The 27,307-nt window shown below is 38.3% G+C and overlaps 1 protein-coding gene across 1 annotated transcript; it reads left to right on the plus strand.

Annotated features, from left to right (window-relative positions):
* The first annotated feature begins 2,360 nt into the window (after window positions 1-2,360).
* On the plus strand, window positions 2,361-27,307 carry LOC131975515 (integrin alpha-2-like). The gene is made up of 30 exons (XM_059338243.1): window positions 2,361-2,492; window positions 3,629-3,752; window positions 7,261-7,370; window positions 7,674-7,765; window positions 8,125-8,239; window positions 10,660-10,787; window positions 10,904-11,052; window positions 11,913-12,063; window positions 12,283-12,448; window positions 13,129-13,205; window positions 15,049-15,193; window positions 15,777-15,925; window positions 16,021-16,164; window positions 16,264-16,467; window positions 16,902-17,032; window positions 17,164-17,327; window positions 17,526-17,677; window positions 18,766-18,876; window positions 19,263-19,348; window positions 21,291-21,432; window positions 21,667-21,750; window positions 21,835-21,911; window positions 22,002-22,085; window positions 22,180-22,282; window positions 22,372-22,482; window positions 23,383-23,493; window positions 24,253-24,366; window positions 24,497-24,586; window positions 24,695-24,811; window positions 25,616-27,307. Exons 1-30 carry the CDS (start codon window positions 2,447-2,449, stop codon window positions 25,703-25,705), a joined length of 3,567 nt encoding a protein of 1,188 aa, XP_059194226.1. The 5' UTR covers window positions 2,361-2,446; the 3' UTR covers window positions 25,706-27,307.

Raw genomic sequence — 27,307 nt, forward strand, 5'->3', positions numbered from 1 at the left:
CACTGAAGTCTGGTAAGATTATTTTCTGGTACATTTTTAACATTCAATTTCATCTTCCTCACAGCTCCCTGCAGGACCTGTGTGAAATGGAAAAGTTTGCAGACCAGAGTGAGAGCCTTTAATGAATTTTTGTGGCTTATGATATGAAAGCATAAAGTTTGGCAACTTATAGGGTACGCCTTAGGTCATAACTGTGATTTAAGATCTGACCTACTTAGAAGGGCGGAGATAGCAAATGATGTTCAACTCATCTTTGTTATTAGTAAGTTCATTAGTCTGAGCAAGGAGGCAACACAGAAGCACCAAGTCAGTGTTACAGTGAAACACTTCTACAGTAAAGATAGACCTCAGCACAAAACTGTTACCTTAATGTATGGAATAAGTTCAGTGTAAATAGACAAAAATAATAAAGTTATTGATTTGTCGACTCCTGGACTCCATACATGATAGGAGTTAGTCAAATGTCCAGTCTTTATACCATGCTGCTGTGCTTTCGTCTACACTTTTCTGACAGATTGTGTCCAAGTAAAGTAAAGGTAATAAAGCTGTGATTAGTAAGTGTTAGCCTATTAGGACAATGGTAGCCTTTCAAAGCAGAACAACACTGTGTTCAATAACTAAATGGCTTAATTGTAGCTTTCCGTGTTGTCCAGTAAAATGAGTGCTGATTGCATGATTGCAGGGGTGCTTTTAGTCCCAACTGCTCCAGTAGAGGCAGCTCAGTGGCCAACATACACCCAGGGGTAACTGTGGCCCTGTTCACAATTGGCATTGACTTACATCTTGGGTAATCCGATCACAGGACGGCTCTTACACCTGGTATTAGACATTGGACATAGATAGGCTACATATAGATGTAACTTACCCAGTCTACCGACTGGGATACTTTAAAGTCCTTCAGTGTGGCCCAGGACACATTTGTGTACACACTGCTGAAACAGTATGGGGATATGTGCCCCAGACCACCTGTAAAGTAAAGTAACTGAAGGTTACATCTTAAAAACTGATCAAAATCGTAGCTGCTGTGGCCAAGATAGCAGGATTTTATTCCCTTTTATGTCAATCTAAAAAAATGCTGAATCCTATATTTCCAATAATGCAACCGGAAGCATCTTTTTATCTGACCCTCCCTGCTTGGTAAATGCCCACGTCTTTCAAATTCCACAACCCGAGTTCACAATGCAGGCTCTCTGTTAAAATCTGTAGCCAAGATGATGTCATCAGGGTTATTTTCTCAGACTTCCTCTCAAGCCACAGAAGACACAATTCACCCGTTTTCACAGGCTGAGTCGTACCTCCAGTGACTACATTTTTGTGTTGAGTAAGTGGAGTTTCCCTTTAATAGTACTAGTGACATTGTTACTTACAGTAACTACATCTAGAGTTATTTGCTCACTAAACAATATGATATCAGGGGGTGTAATAACGTCTGGATATTAAGCAACAAAAACAGCTGACATTCTTTCCCAAATAACAATTTATAATGAAACTACTGAGTCCTTCAAAACTTTCATCATCCTGCTAATTTTCCTCACAGCCTCCAACACTGTTCTAATCAAAGCTCTTACATCATTGTTTTCCTGTGAAGGAAAAGGGCTTTGGTCATTCTTCTTAAATATCCTAGACTTGCTAGAGGTAGAATGTCACTAAGAATTACTCAAGTACAAATTCACAGTGCTTGTCCTTTACTTGAGTCGTTTACTCTATTATTGGCGACTGTGTATTGCATGCCCTTACTTGAGTATTTTCACAGTGTGGTTTAAGTACTAAAGAAAAGGATCTCAATACATTTTCCACAACTGAGACGTTGTATTGTTTGGGCTTCAGTTTATAGGTTCTTCATGTTTTCTAATTTCATATTATTCTTGTTTCAAACAAAACTATCTGCTCTGTAATGAGCTGTGAATACATAAATTATAGGGTATTGGAGGATGAGAGATTATGTGATTTTTTTATTTGACATGTTGATTTATTGTTTAATGATTCACCTCTCATGATGTGGCTCTGGAATGACGATTAAAAGAGATTGAAATGAAGGCTGGTGGGTGTGGGCTTGTTTGGAACAGTTATTTTTCTCCCTTTATTTAACTTAGCCTTTTTTAGAGCGCACCTTCCGCAGTAAACGACTTGGACTTTGAACTTTGAGATGACATTAATCTGTCTGAGGCTCTTTACCTCGTCTTCTGCCAGATCAAAACTGCATTTATAGCTACAGGAAGTGTCCTAACTAGCTTCACAGAGTCAGACTTTATTACAGAGTTCACTTCCCACCCTTGGACAACACCCGGGTCACAGTTTGGTCCGACAGGTAAGAGGCACAGCACAAGTCCTTATTTAGAAAGCGTGTCCGGTGCGTCACCGCTGACTGTCTGCGCTGCGCAGCCACAACTTTGACAAGTGCGGCGGCTTCATTTAATCACCTCAAACAAATGGAATAAAGACGACGATGGAGATCATCTGGGGGAATATCTTCTTCACTGTAATAATCATTAGTAAGTACTCAACTTGTTGTTACGTGTTATTTTCACCATTCTCTCCAGAAAGAGTAAAAACATGCAAATATTCTCGCCACGAGTAGCAACTTTTATATAGTTTTCATAACATTGGAGTAGGTATTCTTTATTAGTCGTTCGTTATAGGTTTGAAAGTGATTGGTGACTGTTTTCAACACGCTCAATATGTAGTTTCTTTTTACGAAATGATTCTGCGTGGAAGTGATTTTGTTATGGAATATGTTTCACATCACCCTGCAGCGTTTCTCATTCTGTAAACAAATGCACGATCCATACTTAACCCACATTGATAAATAAGACCAGATTTGCTGTTCTACTGTGCACCACATGATTTAAAGTGGAGAAAAGAAGTCACAGAATATATGTTGCTCGATGTCTGCTGTGTATCCCGTGGAAGCTTTCATACAGCAGACAGGAGACTTTTAATTGTTCTCCTTTATGCACATTCCCCCTTTTCTGAAATGAAAGGATTTGTTAATGTGTTGTGGGGTTTGCAGAGCCTCAAGAGGAGGCAAAGTGCTACTTTGTGCAGCAGGTACAGGCGTGGCAGGAGGCTAGTGAATGTCTTTTGAGTCCACTGCACATCCACATTCCTCTGGCTGCTGATTGAGGGGAAGGCAGGCTGAGCTCTGCCTGTATGGGCTTGTGGGTCTGACTTACTAGTGTCCTGGGGGGCTGTTTTTAAAGGATGATTGTTTCTGTGGAAAAGCACAGTGTTCCGGGATGTGCAAGGTCTATTTATGCAATCTTTTACACTTGAATAGTATCACCTTTGTGTGTTGTCATGCTTTTTTTGTGCGGATTGCCATGCCATCATGAGTCAAGCTGATGCGGTTTTTAAAAAGTTCATGATTCAGCCACAAAAACCACCCACTTCTCTCAAAGAGGAAGTCAGGATGACTGACATTTTTGTTGGGGAAAAAAATTAAACCTCTCTTCCACAAACAACTACAATCTTTGTAAATATATATAACTGTTGGATACACAAATAAAATAACATGTTGGAAGTATATAGCGGCTACAACTGTTCTGACATGATTATTATTCTAAGTAAGAGATTTATATGATGCTGATCAGTGTCACTGTCATGCAACCTCTTCTTTCTCCTCCACCAGCTGACCGAATCTGGCACTCACTGTCCTTCAACGTTGCCACTGCAGGTGCCAAGATTTTCAGCGGACCAGCTGCGGCAGAGTTTGGCTACACGGTTCAACAAGCGACAAACCATGAAGGCAAATGGTATTGATTTAAGTGTCTTGTTGTCTAAGTCCTAGACCACATTGCTTTGATCCATGTTTCCATCACAAACCATGTTTAAATCATGTTGCTGTAGCTTCAGGTGGTGTCCTGTTAATTATTAGTCAGTATGTCTTTGCAACGTCTTTGAAACAGCAATAAAGGTGGGAAAGATAATGGCTTTCCAAGGGTGTGTTGATATCATGCAGCTGTTTCACTCTGCAGAAAACAAGGTCCAGACCCTGTATTGTCTAACATGTTTCACAGTGACCCATTTGGTCCATGCTGACTAAGAAAGTTTTCTGCATGAAAAAAAAATCCATGTACATAAACCCAAAGATGTTCAACAGGGTGGAGTTCCCAAAGCTCAGCAATCTCTGAAGTGTTTTGTGCATGTGTGTCACGTCAGGGAGAATTCTGGTAGAAGTATCCATTTTGCAAATGAAGGCCTGTTACTGTAAAACGGTGCACCTGGTTATCAGTTGTGTCTATTTTGTGGCATGTAAACAACTGTCCACACTGTTACACTACCATCACTGCTGTTGACAACTTGGAGCTAAGGATTCATTCTCTATGCCAAATTGTGACCCAGTGACCCATGATTAAATAAAACATTTAAGGCCAGCTGAGCTGTATCATTTTGTTTTTAACTGAAGGGAATGAAAACTGCAGTGGTTTTTGTTCAGTGCACTGTAAGGTTCAAGTGGTTGCGTGTTGTTGAATGCTGTTGTAAACTGTTGTACCACCACCTGTTTTTAGCTGGTTTTAGCGATGGCAATGTTGGCCTGTCAGTCGGCGCTCAGTCCAGCATGTTGATCAAGACTGATCTTAGCCACTAGACTGATTAGCATGAACAGCTATTCATTTTCTGACTTTTCCTCTAGCACCACAATGAGGTTGACATTTGTTGTTTGTACTTCATGAATTTAATTAGCCTGGCTAACACCAGACCAAATCTCATTTGAGATTTGGTCTGGACACCTCATTTCGCCGTAGAGGAGGTGTGGTTTACGATCCTCCGGAGCCGTTTATTGGGCGCTTAGAATGTCTATCAAAAGCGTCTGTAGGTAGCTCTTAGCCAATCAGATCAGTTATACCAGATGACATAGTAGAGCAACAGAAATGGATGTTTGTTGTGTGTGTGTCTGTGAGAGAGTGTTGCTTGCTGCTTTGCTTCTCCAGTTCTCGCTTTCTGCAAGATTATTTATTTCCACGCTTTATTCCCCCTCATGTCATTCATCCACACACATCCACTGATTTTATGGGCAATAAACAAGCTGCTGCGGGTCTCTCAGCGGCTCCGCTGTCCCCCCAGGCTCGTAGCGAGATCACCGGCGGTGACCGGCGGTCTCCCCGGCTCGGCGCTAGTGGCACTAATAGCCCCGCTACCGGTGATCTCGCTACGAGCCGGGGGACAGCGGAGCCGCCGAGAGACCTTTCGCCTTTCAACTTTCGCTCTAAACTATTTAAAACACCGTCTACAGCTAAAGAGAGTTTCGCGTCTGCAGCAGCCATGTTGGATCCGGAAAACTACAAGCTTCCAAATGCAGAGTAGTACGCGTCATCGTCTTGCCGTCCCTCCCCGCTCTGTGATTGGATCCCTAAAACAGGGCTAAGAAACCTTCCTGGTTGCCAGACCGCCTGGAGGTTCGAAATTAAATTCGAGCGCACAAGGCAGTCTGGGTATACCCAGGCTAGAATTTAATACCAGTATAACAGACAACACAAGTTTGGTATTTTGGCCATCACTGTCTTGGCTTTTTTGAGCCAAAAGTTGTTACGAGTTCGGCAGGGGCGGTAGTGTTAGCATAACAGACACAACTAACAGTTGCACTAGCAAGCTAGCTTGGGAAGCAAGGTGCATCCATAATTCACAGTAATTGCACTGAGATGCAAGATAATTTTGGCTTTCTTCTCACCAAAAGAAATGGCCTTTAAAGTGTCTTTAAATCCAACCAAATGTGAACTTGATATTTTAGGCAACGAAAGCTCATAATGAAAATGCTTACAGACGTAATAAATCAAAAGTAGGGTATTTTTTTATAGACTTCTATGATCTAACTTCTAGGTACGACCAGTCGAGTCACCCCCTGCTGGCTTGGCTTCACTTTACAGAACCTAATGTTGCCGCTGGCCTTGACGTTTTTTTCCAAAGTCCTCCAACACTGTCAAGAAATGGATTTTGCCATCTTTAGCTTTTGATAAATAGCCTATAGCACAACCAATACTATATTTTTAAAAGATTATTTTTGTTGCATTTTTCAGCTTTATTAGAGAGAGAGAGTGGAAGTGGAAGACATGTGGCAAAGGGAACTCAGGATGAATTTGAACCTGGTCCTGCTGCAGCAAGGACTCAGCCTTAGTGGTACGCACTCTACCAGTGAGCCACTGGATTGCCCAATACTGCATTTCCAAGGCACATACCGTTATTTGGGAGTTTAACTCCCAAATGATAAGCATTCTGATAAGGTGATGCTGTAATGCATATTGTAATCTTTTAACACAATCCTGGATACATTCCTGCAAAATTGTGTAAACTGTAATATTTAAAACCCCTAGGTGCTCAGTCTTTTCTGAAGAGCTACAATCTGCATGTGTCACCAAAACACTCCTGCCCTGTTTATAGCCTCTTACCCATTAGTAACATTTAGTTAAACAGTAACTGATAATGTCAGTGATGTTTGGATGTCGCACACTCTGAGTCACAGTCTCATAGAGTAACTCACCGTCTGGAGGAGTGTCCCGTTTGCGTAACTGGGGGAAGTGTAAAGAATGTGATGATAGTAATTTTTGACCGTATATACCACATAATTATCCATAAGAAAGCAACAGTCACATCCTGTATCCTTAACTCTAACTAATGAAGAAGAATGATGTGCCCCACTTATCATGCTTGTTTGACACTGTGTGAAAAAGACCCGGTCTTGAAGTTGTGTATAAGATTGTATCAGCAGTATTGGGACTTACATATTGACATTACTGGTGGTTCTGGAGTTTGAGAAATGTCTTCAGTTACAGGAAGCAGCATCTTAAAAAGTTAAGATGAGGGGAAAACGTGTTTGAAGTGGCTATTATCTGTGTGAACTTGTAGAATCTTGTTTGCTGTTTCTTAAAACGATAGAAGTATGACATGACTGCTTTGTTGCTGCTTGTTCAGAACAAGAGCACACACGACCTTAGTTTCACAATGTTTCAGACTGATGTATGTATATTTTGTATTGCTTTTGTACGTTATGTCATGATTGGCCCAGAGGTTACAGCTGTGAAATTTGATTCCTGTTTTACTTTTACACCTACTTGAGCTGGTAAAAATGACTTGTTCTGGTTATTTCATTAATTTAACATCTATAGATAGAAATTCTGTAATAATTTCAGCATGTAATAACTTGGATGAATCTCATCAACTACTGTATGTGCAGCTGGTTATTCATTGTACACAAAAACATTTAGAGATGACTCTTATTGCATGTTTATGAGAGTGGGGAAGAGATGAATATTGTTGTTTCTGTAGGCTCCTGGTTGGTGCCCCATGGAGTGGTTTCGATCAAAACAGGAAGGGGGATGTTTACAAGTGTCCAATCTCAGGGTCCAGAAACAGCTGTGACAAGCTCAATCTTCAAGGTAAGGTTTGGTGTTTTACTGTTTAACCTTTGACCTCTCTCCCAAACATTAGTCATGTACTTAAAATGCCTAAACAGAACTGAAAAGATGCGTCATCTTAAAACACCTAGGAGGTCTCCAGACATTTGGCTTTTTTCTGTTTTGAACATGTAGAAACGTATATACCAATAAAAGCAATGTATAACAGCAATTCGTGCCTTTTATTTAACTATGAGCCTATGATAACTGTACACGTTGCATATTTCAGATTTTTAACAACTTTAATCAAGACTTTAAGAGCAACTTTTCTTGTATTTGCCACAGATTCTGCCAGTATCCCAGATGTTAAAAACTTAAACAACAACATGTGTCTGGGTATGACTCTCACCCGGATGCCTGCAGTCAATGGTTTGATGGTACGTGTGTTTGCATGTGTGTGCTTTTACCAAAAGGACAGAAAGTAAATCATGCTATTTCAGAGACTGGCAGATTGTATCCTGCCCCTTTTTAAACAAAAATAATGCATGTTTTTCTCAAAAATCTATTTTTTTGATACCTGCTTTGATGGAATATTCATTATGTTGAAAAATGTTTAGTGAAGCCATGTCATTTGCATGAAGATGTTATTCGTAGCTGGCAGGAAATGTGTCAGTGGTTTTAGATACATTTATTACTGCAGCAGGAAGTAGTGATACTAAGTAAAGACATTACAAACTTAGACATATGAGATTATTGGAAGCTTTTACAGGCCTAAGTCTCCTCTCCTCTGGTACAGACGTGCGGCCCTCTTTGGGGGCAACACTGTGGAAACCAGGACTTCTACCCAGGAATATGTGCAAAAATGAGCCCCCTCTTTCAACCTCAGCCGGCTTTTTCTCCTGCTGTCCAGCGTAAGATCTGACTTTATTAAAAATCTGTCGACAGATGTGTTAAGCTGTGTAGAATAAGATATCTTTCAAGACAAGTTTCAGTTTGTATTGTTAGAGCCTAAAGCTTTTACAGCTTCTACCTCTCACCCGGGTTCTTTTTCCTAAACTTGGTTTACAAAACACTCAGGACAAATGAATAAAGTCAACCATTTATTGAAAGAATCATAGCCAAATGCAATGCTCAGCGCTGGACTCTGCCATGTGACCCCAATGGCACCACAAGCCAGAGTGATTACAAAAACCCTGATGTTACACAAAGCTTCTTGGATTTTGGCGAAATCCCGGACAATGGGTGGGCTCTTTAACGCAACTGGTATGACCCAAGTCAGGTCAGAATTTTAAGTCTCAGGCAACCTGAGTACCCCCACTCCCACAGTATCAGTAGTGTAAATCCATCACAGCGACATAGTCTGTTTTTGTGTTTTGTTGCTTTTTGTCCATTCCTCCAACACAACCCCTTTGTAATGTAATTTTAAAAACGATTAACACATAACTGCAATATATCGATTTATGTTTTCATTAAACTTTTTTAGTTTATTCATCTTGCAATATATTTTTTAAATGTTTTATTGTATTTTATTTTATATTTAATTCCTGTATTCACTTTGCACCAGGGCAGGAAATCACAAGGGCAATTTGGCCTTGTGCCCTTAAAAAACATACCTGCCCTGAGGCCGCACTGCCCCAGTTGGTTTTGCAGTTTTCTAGTCTGCCTCTTTCCTGTCAACACAGCTTTGACACCTGCGACTTTTGAGGGGAAAAAAAGCATATTTTGATGACATTCATCATCAGCGGTGGCTTTGATTCGCTCGGACGGGCTATAATGACAGTTCGACACAAATCTATCACCGGCCAAGCAAGGAGACTTCATCAAACGCACTCTAATCTGTCCCGCCAGAGTCTCGTGTGCTGCGTTAACGTCACATTTCAAGCTACTGAAGGTTTTTTTTTACATGATCTATAATATAAAGTTATTTTGCGTTGTGTTGCCGTTGCTCAGCAGAGTGCCTGTCACCCGTCAGTCAGTCAAACCCCGACCCACCTCTCCATCCTCCTCCGAGACATGCGAGCATTCACACACTTACACACACGCACTCGTCCCCACATGATCGCTCCGTGTCTCACCGTCACCGCGCGCCGAACTAAATACTATCAACCTGTCCGAGTGGTCAGGGGTCCAAACGGTCCAAATACACTGTTGCATTATGCCGTTCGGTAGCCGCGAGCTAACATTAGCTAACAGTTAAAGTTATTTTAATCACACTAAACTGTGACCTACTGTTTTGAATAACTTCCTGTCGCTAAACGCATGCAGCTTTCAAAATAAGAGCGCAGTGTGTTAACAGAATCCACCACAGAATTTACAAGAAGACTGTCAAAATAAGATGCCTTACATAAAATATACAAGAACCTTCTCCTTTAAAATAATTCTTAAAATATGCAATGATTAAGATGAGTGTATATGATGGAATAATTTCATTAGAATATGTGAGAGGCACCAAATTTGGGCTTTTATGGAAAAAATTCTAGCCAGCTATTTTTCCACACTGGCTGGCTACTCCATGTCCTAGTGGAAAGCATGTTGACAGCAATTAAAAATGACACAGTAGGATAACAAAGATTCTATAAAACGGTATCTCCCGACTGTGAAAAATGTTATGTGAGGTGTTTGCTCTCATTTAGCTCTCAAAGAGCATGACATTGATACATTTTACTTTATAAGGAGATGTTTCTTTACCTGCTTGACAGTTTCAACCGAGACTCCAATCTTCCTCAGAAGCGACATTACTAGTCCTTTAATTAGTTTCAATATGAACGTGGACTTAAAATCATTGTTTTATTTTATGGCCTTGGTTCCCTGGCTTTTGGCCTTTGTGCCCTCAAAAAATTGACAACACAAAAGGCCAAGTGGCCTTGCCCCTAAAATGACCGAATTCCAGGCCTGCTTTGCACTATATTTTTTCTTAGATTACCATTTTTACTGTTGTGTTTTCCACTGGATCCAGTATCCAGTATATATATATATATATATATATAAATATATATATACTTTTATATATATATATATATATATATATATATATATACACATATATATACATATTGCTCTGCTTCTCTGTGATTGTTGGTTGTGCAGATGAAGGTAAAAACCCTGAATACCTCAAGCATGTTTTAAAATCTTGAAAATGATAACAAATTATTTCTATATTGTATTGGTATGACCTGAACAAAGTGGCTGCATGCAAAGTAGAAGATAAATATTAACATTTACAGTATTCTTAAGAAAATGGTCCACAGTAATGTGAAGCTTATGACGTCAAATTAATTCATAACTGCTGCTTAAATGTGTCATCATATGTCTCCTCTCATGACATGTCTAGCATGTGGAGGACCTATGGACATTGTGATTGTTCTGGACGGTTCTAACAGCATTTTTCCCTGGAAGCCAATGACCACATTCCTGGAGAAGTTAATGCCCGCTCTTGACATTGGGCCACAAAACACACAGGTGACCTCATGTTTCATTAGTCATAACAGAAAAGTATCACAGAGATGAAGCAAGAGATATTCTTGTGGTTGTAACTGACAGCTTCCTGTGTTTTATCACACCTTCTTTGTAATTAGGTTAGCGTCGTTCAATATGCTTCTGATCCCCGGTTTGAATTCCAACTGAACCAGTATAAGACCAAAGACGAGTTGGTCAGGGCATCTTCTTCAATCTCACAACAGTATGGGGCTTCTACTAACACCTTCCGTGCGATCAAATATGCCAGGTGGGTGTTGCACTAAAACTGATTTTTATACATATCTGTCTGTTCTTTATAACTAGTGTGCGGATGCTGTGGTTTTCACCTTGTGTGAAGACTCCTACTGCAGCAGGAACTACCACAGGCGCTGTTTGTGTACTTTGCCAGATGTTTATATTTTTTGTCAAAGATGTGGTCATGAAAGTTTACAGGTGTGTAGGTGAGATCAAAATGAAGACAGAGTTAAGGATGGGTGGCATTTAAGCAAGAGCCCTAGAAGTGAGGGGGAAGGACACAGGGAAGGAACCATTGCCCTCTCCCATTTAAACCATCAGGCTGATTTGGTGTTGTGGCTGGTGTTATCTCACCACAAGACACTCTCTACTTTTACTAACTCTACTGTTTGATTTTTTTCTTGTTTTTCTTAGAATTGCTATGTTGTTCTGTCTGTCTTTTATTTTTACCTTTATAAGGTTTTATTATTACCTTATAAGTGCTGCATGATTATTTTGATGTTGGCCTTATTTTTTAATTGTCAGGTTTCTTAAAATCTGTTTTGAACATTTTTTATGATGGGATTACAACAGTCTCAATGGAAAGTTGGTCCAGGGGCAAAAATCTGTTGTACCTCCTTACATCCAGCACTCTTGCTCAGACCACACCCATCTTTGAACTCTCTGACCTACACACATGTAAAGTTTCATCCCTGCATCTTTCACAGTTGGACAGACATGTAAACACCTGGTAAAGTACTCAAACCAATTCTGTTGTAGCTCCCCAATATAGTAGGGTTCCCCAGGACCATATTTTGTACATAATGACACACACTGAGTCACAATGTGAAAACAATGTAACTTTAAAGTGTCCACTGTGTCTGCACTCTTCAGTACTTATGCTTTCGATGCAAATCACGGCGGTCGACCAAACGCTGCCAAGGTGATGGTGGTTGTCACTGATGGGGAGTCTCATGACCAAGCTCTAAGAGATAACATCATTGCAGAATGTGAGGCAAAAGGCATCACCCGCTTCGGTATCGCTGTAAGTGATGATGAGCCATTGACTACAGTTACTTTTAACTACTTACAATTTCATAGTTTGAAATTATAGTTTAGTTCATATTTATTGTAGCTGTGATGATGCATGCTGATTGTATAAGCTTGTTAAATGCTTGGGCCAAAAGCTGACATATGCATTAACACCTCAACTTCTTTTACCTCTTTGCAATCTTGAATTTGTGTTACTTCTTTTGTTCCCTAGGTCCTGGGTTATTACAATAAAGAGAATCGAAATACGGACAACCTGATAAAAGAAATCAAATCCATTGCCAGTTCCCCCACAGAGAAGTACTTCTTCAATGTGTCAGATGTGAATGCCCTCTCCACCATCGCTGGAGCATTAGGGAGCCGCATCTTCAACATAGAAGGTGCATATTGTTCTTGACACTGCATGTTTATTCATACTGTCTTTCCAAAGAAACTACATGTCAAAACTTGTCTGTCAAGACGCTCCCTACAAAAAGGGGCAGAGCCGCCTCTTTTTGTAGAGGAAGCTCAGATCTCTGGACATCTGTAGTAAGATGCTGCAGATGTTTTATCAGTCTGTGGTGGTAGTGTGTTGTTTTATGCTGCAGTCTGCTGGGGAGGCAGCATCAGACACAGAGATGATCAGACTGGTCTAAAGAGCTGGTTCTGTGGTTGGAGCCAGGTTGGACACACTGGAGGAGGTGGTGGAGAGATGACCTGTCAACATGTTCCAGGCCATGTTGAATTTTCCGGATCATCCGCTACACAAAACCTTTATGGACCAAAAAAACAGCAGTGGAGGGCTCCTCTCTCTCCGTTGCAGGACGGAGAGATACAAAAGATCCTTTGCTCCCACAGCCATCAGGCTGTCTCGTTCTTCAAGAGCTAACAGACTGAATTTCCCCTCGGGGATAAATTAAGTAATTTTGAATTTGAATTTGAATTTGAATTGAATTGCCGAGGATCACAAGAGAGATTTAAAGAAACAGTTTTTCTTAGACACATCTTGCATCTTTGTCTAATTCTGGATCTTTCTGATTTTGATTCTGGTGTTAATGCGGTGCTCTGTTCCCACAAACAGGCACTGGAAAAGGTGGCGACAACTTCAAGATGGAGATGTCCCAGGTCGGATTCAGCGCTCACTACTCCAGCAAACAGGTACAGAGCTCTGCCTCGTTCACGTATACAACTTCTATCTGTCAGTTGTGACAAAGCATACTTTTTCACACTTGAAAGCACTGCACTAGAAAATGTATGGTTATGCATTGCTTGTGGCTGTGTAAAATGTGATAAAGGAAGTCCAGTTTTAATTTGATTGCATTAGTATTTTTTATGCAGTGCCAGATATTCCCTCTGGATACATTCATGGCCAAAAATGCCTCATTGACTTCCATTAAAACCACATTTTATAATATCACTGCCATTACAGTTTAAAGCCATGCATTCTATAATGTCAGCATTTCATTTTGAAGAAAATTACTCATATTTGACATATTTACTGTTTTCCACCAGATTCAACCATTTTCCCTTTGTAGGCCGATGCATGAATTTTAGTTATATCATTTAAGTTATATTATGGAGCTGTGTGACTACCAGGGGGCCCCAAGATTTTTTTCTTTGGATTTCAAAAATTTTACTAAAAAGAAAAGTTCATACCACAAGCAGCAACACAGCCAAAATGATCACTAAATAAAAACATGTTTTTACAAAAACGCCTGAGGGGGCATAAGGGTTAAAATCAGCACTAACAATTCAAAAATTTTACTAAAAAGAAAAGTTCATACCACAAGCAGCAACACAGCCAAAATGATCACTGGATAAAAACATGTTTTTACAAAAACGCCTGAGGGGGCATAAGGGTTAAAATCAGCACTAACAATTGACAAGAGTAAAACAAAATAATGCCACAGTGTACAAGTGAAATAACATTCTACAATACCTGCTTTGTGTGCTCACATGTATTGGCCAAAGCAGTGTCTTGATGGATAAAATAAAAAAAACTGTGCCAGCACACACATTTTTGGCAGGATATTCATTTTAAAATTTTGTGCTTATGGTAGTGGGAAAAAAAGACAGTTTGCAATTAATATATAACTCTGTTTACACATTCAATTACAAAAAATGAGCACGGAGAACAAAAGTCTTATGTTGCCTTTTTTGAAAAACAAAACAAAGATAAATTTATATAACAAGTACTACAGAAATAGACTTAACAACCAATGCTTCCGGTAAAAAAACAATCAAGCCATACACACTTTTGCGCCATCAAGAAGACAGTTACTGCAGCTTAATATTTATTCTAATCAAATTATTATTCTCTTCTAATTATTCTTTCTTCATAGATTTTTATGAACTGAAAATATTTAATTAACCCTTTAAATACTGTATATAATCTGTACAGAGTTCTACAGATTGACTTCAACCACTGAAGCACACATCTAAAAAATAACAACAAAAACAAGTGCTCCACATACAGATGTGAGCACCACTGGCCACCAATTTTCTGCTACGAAAGCTATGAAAATATGTGATGGTAATTAAATGCAGTTGAGTAACCATTTCTGATAACATCCATCAAAATATAATATGTGACCTTGGTTCGAAGTGACAATAAAACTGGTAACAGAGTCTGACAGGTCACACAATGCAATATGAACCACAACCCCTTCACAAGAACCTCCTGCTGTACCACAAAGAGAAGAGGAAGCTTCTTTTTTTCTTTTTTCTTCTTCTTCTTCTTCTTTTTTTTTTTTCTTTTTACAGCTGTCTGACCACAGACTTAAGTGGAAGCCTTTTCTGACATTTGGAAAATCTTCTGCTCTCACACTATATGCCATTTGTGGTTTTAACAGGGAAACTCAGTTGTAATTTGAAAATCTTTGAAATTGAAATAATTAGTGGTTTCAAGCTGCTAAATCTATAACCCTGACCAAAAATATAAATGCTGTGATCTAGTGTTTGTATTTGTCTGTTGACTGGTCTTTGACCTGTGTTGTTTCAGGATGTGATGATGCTGGGAGCAGTGGGAGCCTACGCCTGGAGCGGGACTGTTGTCCATCAACATGGGTCAAAAGTAGACATTCTCCCTTTCTCCGCCTTTGAGGGAGTACTTCAAGACAGAAGCAGCGCACACAGCTCCTTACTGGGTAGGCATTTACTGTTGTCCTCTGTATGTATTTGACCAGTTTTAAAATATTAGCATGAAACAATAAAAAGAACAGAAAGGGAGGATGGCTGTGAATCGCTGTAGCTGCCCTGCTTTGCTAACCACAGTGCAGGTCTGCAGTCTTGGGTAAAAGCAGCTGGCAGACTCTGTTTCTAAACCTATAGGTGAAGTAAACTCTCACTGAGACGATTATTGTTGTTAGTATTTACTATGAAGTAGATGATACAGGGTTAAAGCCCCTATATGCTTTGTGTGCTGTGATAACTGGTATTTAGAATTTAATCAACCTCATCATGTACTTATCACAGAACTTTTAACGCCATATCTACCTCTCTGTCCTGATATAGTTCATTATCATAACATTTTAACACATGTAGGTGTGCAGAGCCTTTAATTTGCAAATGAATTATAACTGGAGTACAAAGTACAATATTTAATTCTGAAATGGAGCAAATTTAAAGTAGCATAAAATGGAAGGTAAAGTAGAGTGCAGTATTTGACTAAATGTACTTGTTACATTTCACCATTGTCTATGATGAATGTTTATTTGTGGTCATTTCCAGGTTACGCTGTCACCACACTGAGTGAGGGCTCTACAGAATACTTTGTGGCTGGTGCACCTCGCTCCAACCACTCCGGACAAGTTATCGTCTACACAATGGACGCCCAGAAACAATCTGCCATCATCAAAGACTCACAAAGAGGGAAACAGGTACTGACATTAGAAGATGTTACTTTCACATATTCACCAGAAGCCAGCTCTATTTGTGGAGAAACAAATTTTACTCAACAACTGTATTGTCCTAGATTGGCTCATACTTTGGAAGTGTCCTGTGTCCTCTGGATGTGGACAAAGACGGGGTGACGGACCTCCTGCTGGTTGGTGCTCCCATGTTTATGAGTGATCTAAAGAGAGAGGAAGGCAGGGTCTACATCTTCTCTGTCACCAAGGTACAAATAAGCAATGTGTCACTTACTGGAAGAAAGCCAGAGAGATAATCTCAAAGCTGAACTGTAGCATGATGTTTATGTTATTTGTCTGATCTGAAGGGTATACTGAATGAGCAGGGATTCCTCAGTGGTCCCCCACCAACTGAGAACGCACGTTTTGGGATGGCCATCTCTGCCGTTCCTGACCTGGACCTCGACGGTTATAATGATGTTGTCGTTGGGGCTCCACTAGAAGACAAAGGAAAAGGTGTCATCTACATCTACAATGGGGAGAAGAAAATGTTAAACAAACAGTTCTCACAGGTACAGAGAGGAATAAGTATCTGACTGACAAAGAACGTTTTTTTTAGTTGGAGTTGTAAACTGTTGCATTGTAGACTGTCTCATATGGTGAATGTAAAGTGGTTAACAAATGTATTAGACCACTGGTTTATGTGAAATTATAGTTATTTACTTTTTTAAAAAAATGAGTTTTAGCGGTTGAATGTTCTGCTTGATTCATTTCTGAAGCCCAGTGAGTCAGCTCAAATTTGGGTATAAAAAGGTAAATTCAGTTTGTTATTTGCCAAATAAATAACAATAACATTTAGGTTTAAAACAAGCTTTTGAAAGATTTCTAATATTTATGGTTTCTCGTTTTTATGACAGGTGGTCTAATAAATTTGTTAGTTAATTCAGTTAGTTAATTAAACTTTGTGATCATGAGAGTGATGCTCATTGTGGATAATCTGTTTCAGAGAATCCCTGGCTCAAAACTGGACCCTCAATTGCAGTATTTTGGACGGTCCCTCGATAGCTACAAAGACCTGAATGACGATACACTCCCTGACATCTCCATTGGTGCATATGGCAAAGTGGTGCAGCTCTGGTAATAAACTATGAATGAACAAATTGAGTTTGAAATGAATTATGTAATGATTTACCACATTATTTGACTTTTACCATTATCTATAGAATCAACAAGGCAGATAATGATTTAAAATGGCACTTTGTTTTCAGGTCGAGAGGTGTGGCGTCTGTCTCAGCTAAAGCGTCTTTCAATCCTGATAAAATCAACATTTTCAGCAAACCCTGTGACATCAAGGGAAGCAAGCTTTCATGTTTCAACACCAATCTCTGTTTCACTGCTGAGTTCAGGCCGAAGAATAGTGTCGGGCCCATTGGTAAGTCTGATCACCTCAGGCTGTTTGAGAATATGTAGAGATAATTAAAAGTGATTGTTTAAGTGAGTGTTTAATTTTCTAGAAAATATGCTTATTTGCTCTTCTTGTAGAGAGTAAGTTCTGAAGATCGAAAGAAAAAAATACTGTATTTAGATGTCAAAATATGTGTCATACACAGTATTATTTTACTTCTTTCAGATATATCCTACACTTTGACCCTGGACGCTGACTTGCAGGCATCACGAGTGACATCAAGAGGACTGTTCACTAAAAGCAACGATCGCTTCCTCACAGACGTTGCAAAAGTATCAGCTACGCCCCTGTGTCGAGAGTATCAAGTTTATGTACAGGTAATGCATGAAAATCAACTTTTTTCAGTTATCAAACAGCATAAATTACTGTTTTTAATGTGAGCGCTGAATTAAGTATTCATGATACACTTACTAAGCGAACAATATGTTGTTTCTTGAGCTGAATATAGACACTCTCCATACACACTTAGGGATCTGATTGCACTATTGTAAAGAGTTAATTTTGATGTACATGCTGTGTTTTTTGCAAATTGTGCATTTTTTTTCATTTTGTTGTAGTAATCTCAAAAAGCAAGTTATGAACACTCTCAAAATGAATTTCCTGTGATTTGAAAGGATTTTGAGAGATTTTTAAGAGCGCAGTGTGTTAACAGAATCCACCACAGAATTTATGTGAAGACTATCAAAAATAAGATGCCTTACATAAAATATACAAGAACCTTCTCCTTTAAAATAATTCTTAAAATGAGCAAGGATTAAGATGAGTGTATATGATGGAATAGTTGCATTAGAATGTGTGAGAGGCACCAAATTTGGGCTTTTATGGAAAAAATTCTAGCCAGCTATTTTTCACACTGGCTGGCTACTCCATGTCCTAGTGGAAAGCATGTTGACAGCAATTAAAAATGACACAGTATAGGATAAAAAAGATTCTATAATACGGTATCTCCCGACTGTGAAAAATGTTATGTGAGGTGTTTGCTCTCATTTAGCTGTCAAAAGGCATGACATTGATACATTTTACTTTACAAGGAGATGTTTCTTTACCTGCTTGACAGTTTCAACCGAGACTCCAATCTTCCTCAGAAGCGTCATTACTAGTCCTTTAATTAGTTTCAATATGAACGTGGACTTAAAATCATTGTTTTATTTTTTGGCCTTGGTTCCCTGGCTTTTGGCCTTTGTGCCCTCAAAAAATTGACAACACAAAAGGCCAAGTGGCCTTGCTCCTAAAATGACGAAATTCCAGGCCTGGTGGGATGTGAGGGTTGTATTGATGTATAGCATATTAAAATGCTCCAGAAAATGGCACTACAGCATGTAAAAATGTAAAGATGTTTCTCTGGTGGACTTGTTCTATGGTAGGTCATAAAGGGTTTAATCTCCTTTTATGGTTTCTTCAACAGGAAGCTCCAGACTTTGTGAACTCCCTCAGTCTGAAAGTAGAAATCAAGCAGCAGAATGAGGACGTGAACCCTGTCCTTGATCTGTCCTCTCCAAGTGCCTGGGAGTTCTTTGTAAGTGACAGACATGATATCTCTGAATCTCTGTTTGTTTTTTCTTTTGTCTTCCAAGGTTTCCAGGAAACACATGAGGTGACGAAGACTTTAAATGTAGTTGTTATTTTGCAGAGGCGTCTGTACAGTCATATGAAATGACATGGTGTGTGATGATTACTGGCTTTTTAAACTTAAGTTATTCACTAAGTCACGCAAGCTCTCAGATTTACAAACTACGTGTTTCCCAACAGCCACATTAAAGTTCATCCAAGGCATTAAAAACATAATGAACTTTTTTCTGTGTTTTTTTTCCAAAATCTAGAGATTCTAGGAGAAAAGGCATCGGCTTCCCAGACAGCCTTTGAAGAACAAAAGTTGAATTTGCTGCTTCCCTATCATTTCAGGTTCCCTTCACAAAAGACTGCGGCTCTGATGAAGTGTGTGTCAGTGATCTGGTGCTGAGCGTGAAGACGGACACAAAGGCAACCAGGTGAGAAACACTGACATCTCTGACATCATTCTTGATATATGTTACAGGTACAAAAAAGAGTTTAGAAGTAAAGATATGCTCTGTTTCTTGACTTGGTATCCTCTTGATAAAGAATGCTCATGCAGAGCTGAAGTTGAGAGTAGTAATAATGCTGTTTGTGACAGAACAAGCTTGGGCAAGCTGCATTTTTCTTCACAATGAGTCATTTTTGAAATGAAGAGAAGTGATTATCTGGAAGGCCCTCAAAACCAATTTTTATAGATAATATCTAAGAATGTGTTTCAGTGTTTAGTCATGAACATTGAATTGAAAAATTACTTAAAGGGGTCGCTCAGATTTTTTGAAGTGGGGTTGTGTAAGGTACTTACCCATAGTCAGTCTCCAGTTTGGAGAAGCAGGCAGGAGGACAGGCACGGAGGCTGAGAAATATACTGTTGTGAATGGGGGCAGCAGCAAAACTGGTTTTAGCCAAAAAGAAAGTATTAATGTGAAATGTACACTATATTTGGAATATTTTTACCACTTTTACAGCCCGGTTTAAGATTAAACGAGGGGAACTGAAGCCGTTTTAGGCTCTTGTCAAAGCCACCAAAGGGAAAACAGAATTTTTAGCAGAACTCGGAAGTTTCTAGTCTACCGTGGGCTTGGTCATTAAGTTAGATTGTGTTATGAATGATTCGGAGCCAAAGTCACAAAATAACTAAAACAAACTAACCCATTGACGTAGCAGTAATACAGAAACTCCCAAGATAAGCGAAGTATAATTACTGTTTTTGTAAACAGAGTCTGGTGGCTTTGAAAAGAGCAAAAATACTGACTTCAGTTTTCTCCTGCATAAACTTAATATGTAATTTTGCTGCTGCCCACGTCAACAACAGTACATTGCTTAGCTTCCCCGCCTGTCTTCCTGCCTGCTTCTCCAAACTGGAGGCATCAACCGCCATCTACTGTAGGTAATACACTAACCATGGATATGTACCTCATACAACCCCACTTCAATAAATCCAAACTACTTTTGAAATCATTTGATGTTAAGTTGTGAAACTGTTTTTTTAATCCAAGGTCAGCAATTGTAATGATAAATTCTGTTTCACTGCTTCAATCTAATATTTTTTAAACAGGATTATGTAAACGATCTTTTAACAGCCCCTGGAGGCTGTGCTCAACTGAACTGCTGACCAGCTGATAATATAGTATCATCCTTGCAGCCTTGTAGGGGCATGACGACAAGTGTGATATAGTTATGATGTCATAGAAAGGCAGCATCTAGCAACGTATGCGTTTATATACCAGAGAAGAAAAGATTGTGTGTGAACTGGCAAATGTATCTGTTAATGTTATGCTCTGGTAACTCCCAACGACCGTTACGCCATGTTCTAATTTCACTCATTTTCATTTTTTTTACGAGTGTGTGTTAATTGGCAATAGCTGCACAAATTAGAGTTTTCCAGTTTACACATTGACTTCATAGCCCATAAAAAGGTTGGGTCTGAGCTGTGAGCTTGGAAAAACTTACAAAGTTTGGGTGAAATGTTCAGATGAAAGGATTTAAACTTTACAGAGACCATACAACACTTAAAGTAAAGAACTTTCCCACATTCACACATACTTGATCATACGTGCATCTGCTATTGATTTTCATGTTTGTAGACTTGGCCATTTACTGTGATTCATTCCTATATAAACATTATACTCAATACAATACAATTATGGGTTTTTTTTGTGACGGTAGATACAATAGTGTATGTCTCCACTGCATTTAAAGATGATAAGGAAAAACAAGAAATACCAACAAACTTTTACACAATAAATTCCTTTTTGTTCCTATCCTTCTAGTTAATTCAACAATAATCTTACTGTTATGCTCCTACTTTAATCTGTGACATGCACAATTGAAATCCCATGAATGCAGCGTGCAGTAATCTATGCTCTCGTATTGCAGCTCAGCTCCTGTTCTGGTCAGCGCTAATAACCGAGAACTGTCGTTCGAAGTCACTGTGCGGAACAAAGAGGAGAACGCATACAACACTCAGATTTTGGCCACATTCTCCAGCAACCTCTACTACTCCTCCGTCTTTCCTCCTGTGAGTAATGAAGGCTTAACTGAAAACAAGAAACTAATATACTCTTATTATAGTCAACTTATTACACATACACAAAAATGCATCATTAAACACTTTTTTCAACTAATTTAACCCATTTTTCAGTATTTACAGTTATTTAAATGACATAAAAGATGTTCAGATGTTGGTAATGCATTGTTAGTGTATAAATAAAGCTATATAGCAGTAATGTACCGTTCTGATCTGTAAATGCAGACGGATGGAGTCAAATGCACGGCAACACAAACACAAACTGTCACCTGCCAAGTGGGATACCCAGCATTACTGAAAAACGAAGAGGTATGTGCAAAACAAAGAAACAAATCAATTTATATACGTTTCTGAACTATTTTGAACTTTTAATTACTTGTTATTTCTCTACAGATGAAATTTCAGATGAATTTTGATTACAATTTTGACCAGTTGCAAAAACGAGCCGAGGTGAAGTTTGAGGCCAAGAGGTAAACTTAATTAATTATAAATTATATTGAAAATTAAGAGATATAATGTAAGATAAGATCAATATGTAATGTACCAGTTGCCTTTTACAGTGATAGTAAAGAAAAAAGACCTGCAGACAACAAAGTGGACATATCTCTTCCTGTTCAATACGATGCTGGCGTTGTTTTATCCAGGTGGTTACACTTTTAGTTACTGTAACAATATTTTCCCCAATTTTAATCATACTGTAAATTTAAAGTTTTAATTTTAATGGTGTCTTTGTCCTAGGCAGTCAAATATCAACTTCTACGTGGCAGATGCTGCTGTTCCCGTGGCAACAATGGTGAAAAGTCTTGCTGACATCGGCCCGGAGTTTAACTTCACAGTGAAGGTGCAATTCATGAATCCCTCTCTTAAAACATAACATTTCTCATTGTAGTAATTTAGGATGTATATATTAAAAAAATAATCTATTTATAGCTTTCAACGAGTCAGTTCCCTGTCAGCCTGCTGTATCTGACCATTGCTGTGCCAGTGAGCACTAAAGGTGGAAATCCGCTCCTCTATGTCACCAGTGTGGACACACAAACTGTGAGTAATCAGTTTAATTCAGTTTAAAAACGGTTTCACTTCATAAATACTCTAATTGACACCCAAAAGTACTCAGTTTGGTTGGTTGCCAAAGAGGCATTTACTAGTCAGATTTAGTAAAAATGTGGACTTGGACTTTTACTGTTTGATTTGCAGTGTGTAATAACGTTATGATAAGATAAGATAAGATAAGATAAGATAAGATAAGATAAGATAAGATAAGATAAGATAAGATATGACTCTATTTATGTGGGGAAATTTAGGTGTCACAGCAGGTCAAGATACAGACACATAGATTTGAAAAACAGAATAAAGAATATAAACAATAAGACACATACATTCTATACATTCTATAATGTAATGTAACTAAACACATTTACTCAAGTACTGTGCTTAAGTTTTGACGTAGTTGCACTTTACTTAAGTATATCCATTTTATGTAACTTTACACTTAAATATATATGACTTTTTACTCCACTACATGTAGCGGTCAGCTTTAGCTGCTTTTCAGGTTGAGATTTAACATGAAAAACATGATAAATTTAAAGTGATTTGGACTTCTTTAAAAAAAAATTAAACTATTTAACAGTATATTAAGTAAGTAAAATAAGCTACCTGGACAACAGTAAAATGCTGCTTACATAAATGCATAAACCATAAGATATTTGGAATTTATATAACAATCTGAATGGGTCCGTTCTGCATAAGTACTCTTACTTTTGATACTTTAGGTACATTTTGATGCTGAAACATTTGTACTTTTACTTAAGTAAGTTTTGAATGCAGTACTTATATTTGTAGTCTCACAGTGTTGTAATAGTGCTTTTACTTAAGTAAGGGAACTGAATACTTCTTCCACCACTGGTTATAATAAATGACCTGAGGCGTCTCCACCTGTAGGGAGGTGCTGTCAGCTGTGACTCCAGCAGCGTGGTTGATCCTCTGAAGGTCGGGGTGAAGAGCCACAAACCGTCCTTTTCTGAGGAGAGTCTCAGAGGCATCGAGACACTGGTCAGTCACTTAATTTGTTGCATATTTTTCTCTGTCTTCGGTGTGTTTTAGTAGACATCTTGTAGAATTTTCACTTTGTCTTATAGCAGCTAGTGATGCACAGATCTATATCTAAACATACGTATGCACCTGAGGTACCTAATGTATATTTTTTACCATACTTAATAACATGATAAAATATTTAACTCACAATTTTAAGAATAAGTATTAGATTTTTTTTTATCAAGCCAAAAAAGATTATAAATACAGTATATTGCAATGTCAATACTAATTTCCATTTATATCAGTTAATTACAAAATTTTATTATATGTATATTATTGATGTAAAGCAGATTATATAAAAAATATTGGATTGTATTTTCAGATTGGATGAGTATAAAAAAGGAAAACAGGAAAGAAAATAACAGAAAGACATTTATTTTTAAATTAAATTAAATTTGACAAAGATAAAACAAATATGTATATACTAAATAAAATGGACAATTATTCAAACTAGGAAGCCTGATGTTATTAGTCACTAAGTCTTTATTCATCTTTATCTTTATTTTATTCTAAATTGTAATTTATTCTTATTATATTGCACTTTGTGTCTTTAAATGAGCTCAATTCTTATAATTTTAACTAATATGTATAGCATAATAGCCACTAATGTTTGTTTGTGTTTTTTTGAATAACCTAAATGCTAAAGACATTTTAAGTTTTTTTGTGGTTGCGTGGTGCACTGATTTTATTGTGTTAATTTCTTTTTTTTACTTACAGGACTGCAAGAGTGCAAAATGCGAGTATATAAAATGCATCCTCAAGGACGCTGAAATAAAGAGTGAATACTTTGTGAAAGTTAAAACGAGGATCTGGAGTGGCACATTTCGTGCGGTAAACATGTTCAATAATTAATTTTATGATACTGGTGTTATTTTCTGCTTTTATTACTATTAATTTTGATTTAAGTTGCTGATTAATAAATTCACACAGTGCTCTGCTTTGTATAACTTTGTCCTGACAGGCCACCTATCAGACCATCGAGCTGACCTCCAGTATTGATGTCAAGACCTCCGACCCCGACCTGCTCATTATCGGCCTCAAACAGCTGCCGGTAAGATTTTGATTTAGGGCCTTATGTTTAAAGAGTCTGTATATTTTTTGTAAATAATGCCATATCTGAGTGAGACGTAATGTCCTGTCCTGTCCTGCTGCTGTCCAGCTGGAGCTGACGATCAGTAAACCTGGAGAGACAGCTGATGTTCCAGTGGGAGTGATAGTTGGCAGCGCCATTGGTGGACTGCTGCTGTTGGCTCTGGCTGTTGGTCTGCTGTGGAAGGTAAGTGTCAGTCTACCATTTGGTGAAAAAATTCTCAACATAAAGAGAAACATCTGTAAATTATTTTATAAAGCTTAGGTATGAACATTTCACCTCTGCCAGGGTGGGAAAAGAAAATGAACCTCATTAACCTTTGTGCTGACCCATATAGCTTTATGTTTATGGATTCAAAATAGTCTGATGTGTGGTATGTTAGGTTGACTGACGTCCACCACAACTCACAAAATTCATACCAAACTGTCAAGCTGGGCGGTGCTAATCAGATATAAATCAAGATTCTGTGACGGCATTGCCTATTTCAGAAACACATTTTAGTGTTTATTCTGCTTCAAAACAGACCAGGCCACCCCCCAACTTGCCTTTGTCACCCAGTGTTTTGTCACTCTGAATGGTTGTAGGTCTGTTCAGAGGCCAATGCAGTAAAATCTGTTCTTATTACGCGATATCAAATGCTACACCAGCCTTTTTTATTAGCACCACAATCTTGCTAAAAACTGCAATACGGCACCAATCACCTGTTTGTCACCTGAAGTAAGAAATTATTTGGCACTTCAGAAACTATTTTATGAACTTAAATAATATCAGAACTAATATACCATGACAAAGCAATGTATTTTTTTACAAGACATAAATATGTGCTTACATTGCTCTTACTTAATGAGAAAAATAGTATTGATAAACAGTATACACTTATGGGTACATGATATATACTATGGAAAAAACATGTTAATTTTTTATTGATTTTCTTTTTTATATATAAAATTATTACACCTAACAATTGGACTCCATCTGTTTTCTTTCTAGTTTGGGTTTTTCAAAAGAAAGTACCAGCAGCTTCAGAAGGAAGCTGAAGATGAAGCCGCAGGCCAGGCACATGACAACGAAGTCCTGTGAACTGAAGAGAAAACCTGCAGCCTTCTCTCCTCGCTGGATTGTTTCAAGTGTGCATACTGGTACTTGTCACTGGTTCTCGTAAAGTGCAAATAGCCTATAGCTCAATCACTGGAAGTTGGGCATTAGAATGAAATGGAAACTGTTCAGTTTCTGGATAGCTGGGATTGGATCCTCTGTCCATTTTACAGAGGATTATTGTTTTTAGTCTTTATTTTTGAGCTTTGTGGACTGTACATTGACTAGTTGCTGTTATGCACTGATGTTAAATAAATGTAAAAAACTTTTTCTAAACATGGCAGAACCATAAACAATACTTTACCTGGCCATAGAGGATTTAATGGACTTGGAATTTTGCACTGTAAAGACATCTAGTTTATCCATTGCTTTTTGTTTTGAAAACTTCTGGGCAATATGATCGACAACTAAAAGTTCCATTTCTTATCTTGAATTTAGCCAGCAGGCGACTTGAGTTGGTTGAGGGGGAAATGCCATCCCCCTTGTTAACATGCCACCCCCCCCACCCCCTCCATCACCTGGAAGCAGAGCGAGTGCAGGGCAGAGGGAATACAGTTGAATATGATAGTCTAGCCTGCCTGACTCATTGTTCCTTCATCCCTGAACCACGTCCATCCTCCCTGTTAAAAATTAAGACATTGCCTACTGAATATCACTGATTGTTTTTGGTTCTGTAGCCAGTCAGTCTGTAGCATCAACTGCCTTGATATCCACCAGTACCGCTGACACTCAGGGCTTTTGTTGCATTAAAACTGTTAATGTCAGTAGTTTGTTATCAAGCAGGAAATTATGACTGTGTTGGGAAAACATCTGTCGTAACTCTGTTTCATGTGTTTGTGCTGTATATATTGTAAGATAAAAATTATGATCTTTCATGTTTGATTTATATATGAAAAGATTAGAGGCAATATGGGTCCATGGAGTTGCTATTTGTCTTGTTGTTATTGTTATTGATGATATTTGTGATACTGATGATATTTTGTTTAGTTTTTTACTGCTAGTGGTAAAGCATATTGTTAAGGGCTACAACTGCCCTTTATTGTCATAACTGAATATTCTGCTGATTGTTTTCTTGTTTAATCGATTGATGGTTTTGTATGGAAACTCCGAGAAGCAAGTGAGGAAAAAAACTGTTTTGCCAGGATAATTTTTCTAACTTCCTTTTTTTTTCACCTGCAAAGCAGGTGGGGAAAGAAATGTTTGCCAGGTGAAAAAAACATAATTTCTTCTTACTGTTTTCCACTTTGTGAAAGCAGAAGAAAAACAAAAGTGTGGCTGTTGTTTGTTGCTGTAATATTCATTTCAGCCACAATATGCTGAAGGGTACCACTACCCACCTCTAAACACAAGGTGTTGTGGCCAAAATAGGTATTACAACAACAAACACCTAAAAAACTTAGTTTACACAGTCATAAAAACTGGACAAAACAGATTAGATGTAAGGATTATTCCTTCTCACTTGCCTCTCAGGGCTTACATAGTCCTCTAGTTCTTTAAAAATGAATTAATTATTGCAATATGTGTGCAACATAGTCCAAACCCCACATTACTGTCATGAAAACAAAGAGAAGCAGTTTAAACCAGCAA

The sequence above is a fragment of the Centropristis striata genome, chromosome 7, assembly GCF_030273125.1.
Source record: "Centropristis striata isolate RG_2023a ecotype Rhode Island chromosome 7, C.striata_1.0, whole genome shotgun sequence".
NCBI classification, from domain to species: Eukaryota; Metazoa; Chordata; class Actinopteri; order Perciformes; family Serranidae; genus Centropristis; species Centropristis striata.

Bases quoted from the DNA above. Each gene is read 5' to 3' on its own strand.
- LOC131975515 (XM_059338243.1), top strand. From the start codon at position 2,447: ATGGAGATCATCTGGGGGAATATCTTCTTCACTGTAATAATCATTA. The intron at 2,493-3,628 runs GTAAGTACTCAA...CTCCTCCACCAG, and splicing joins CTTCACTGTAATAATCATTA to CTGACCGAATCTGGCACTCA. The intron at 21,433-21,666 runs GTGAGTAATGAA...CTGTAAATGCAG, and splicing joins ACTCCTCCGTCTTTCCTCCT to ACGGATGGAGTCAAATGCAC.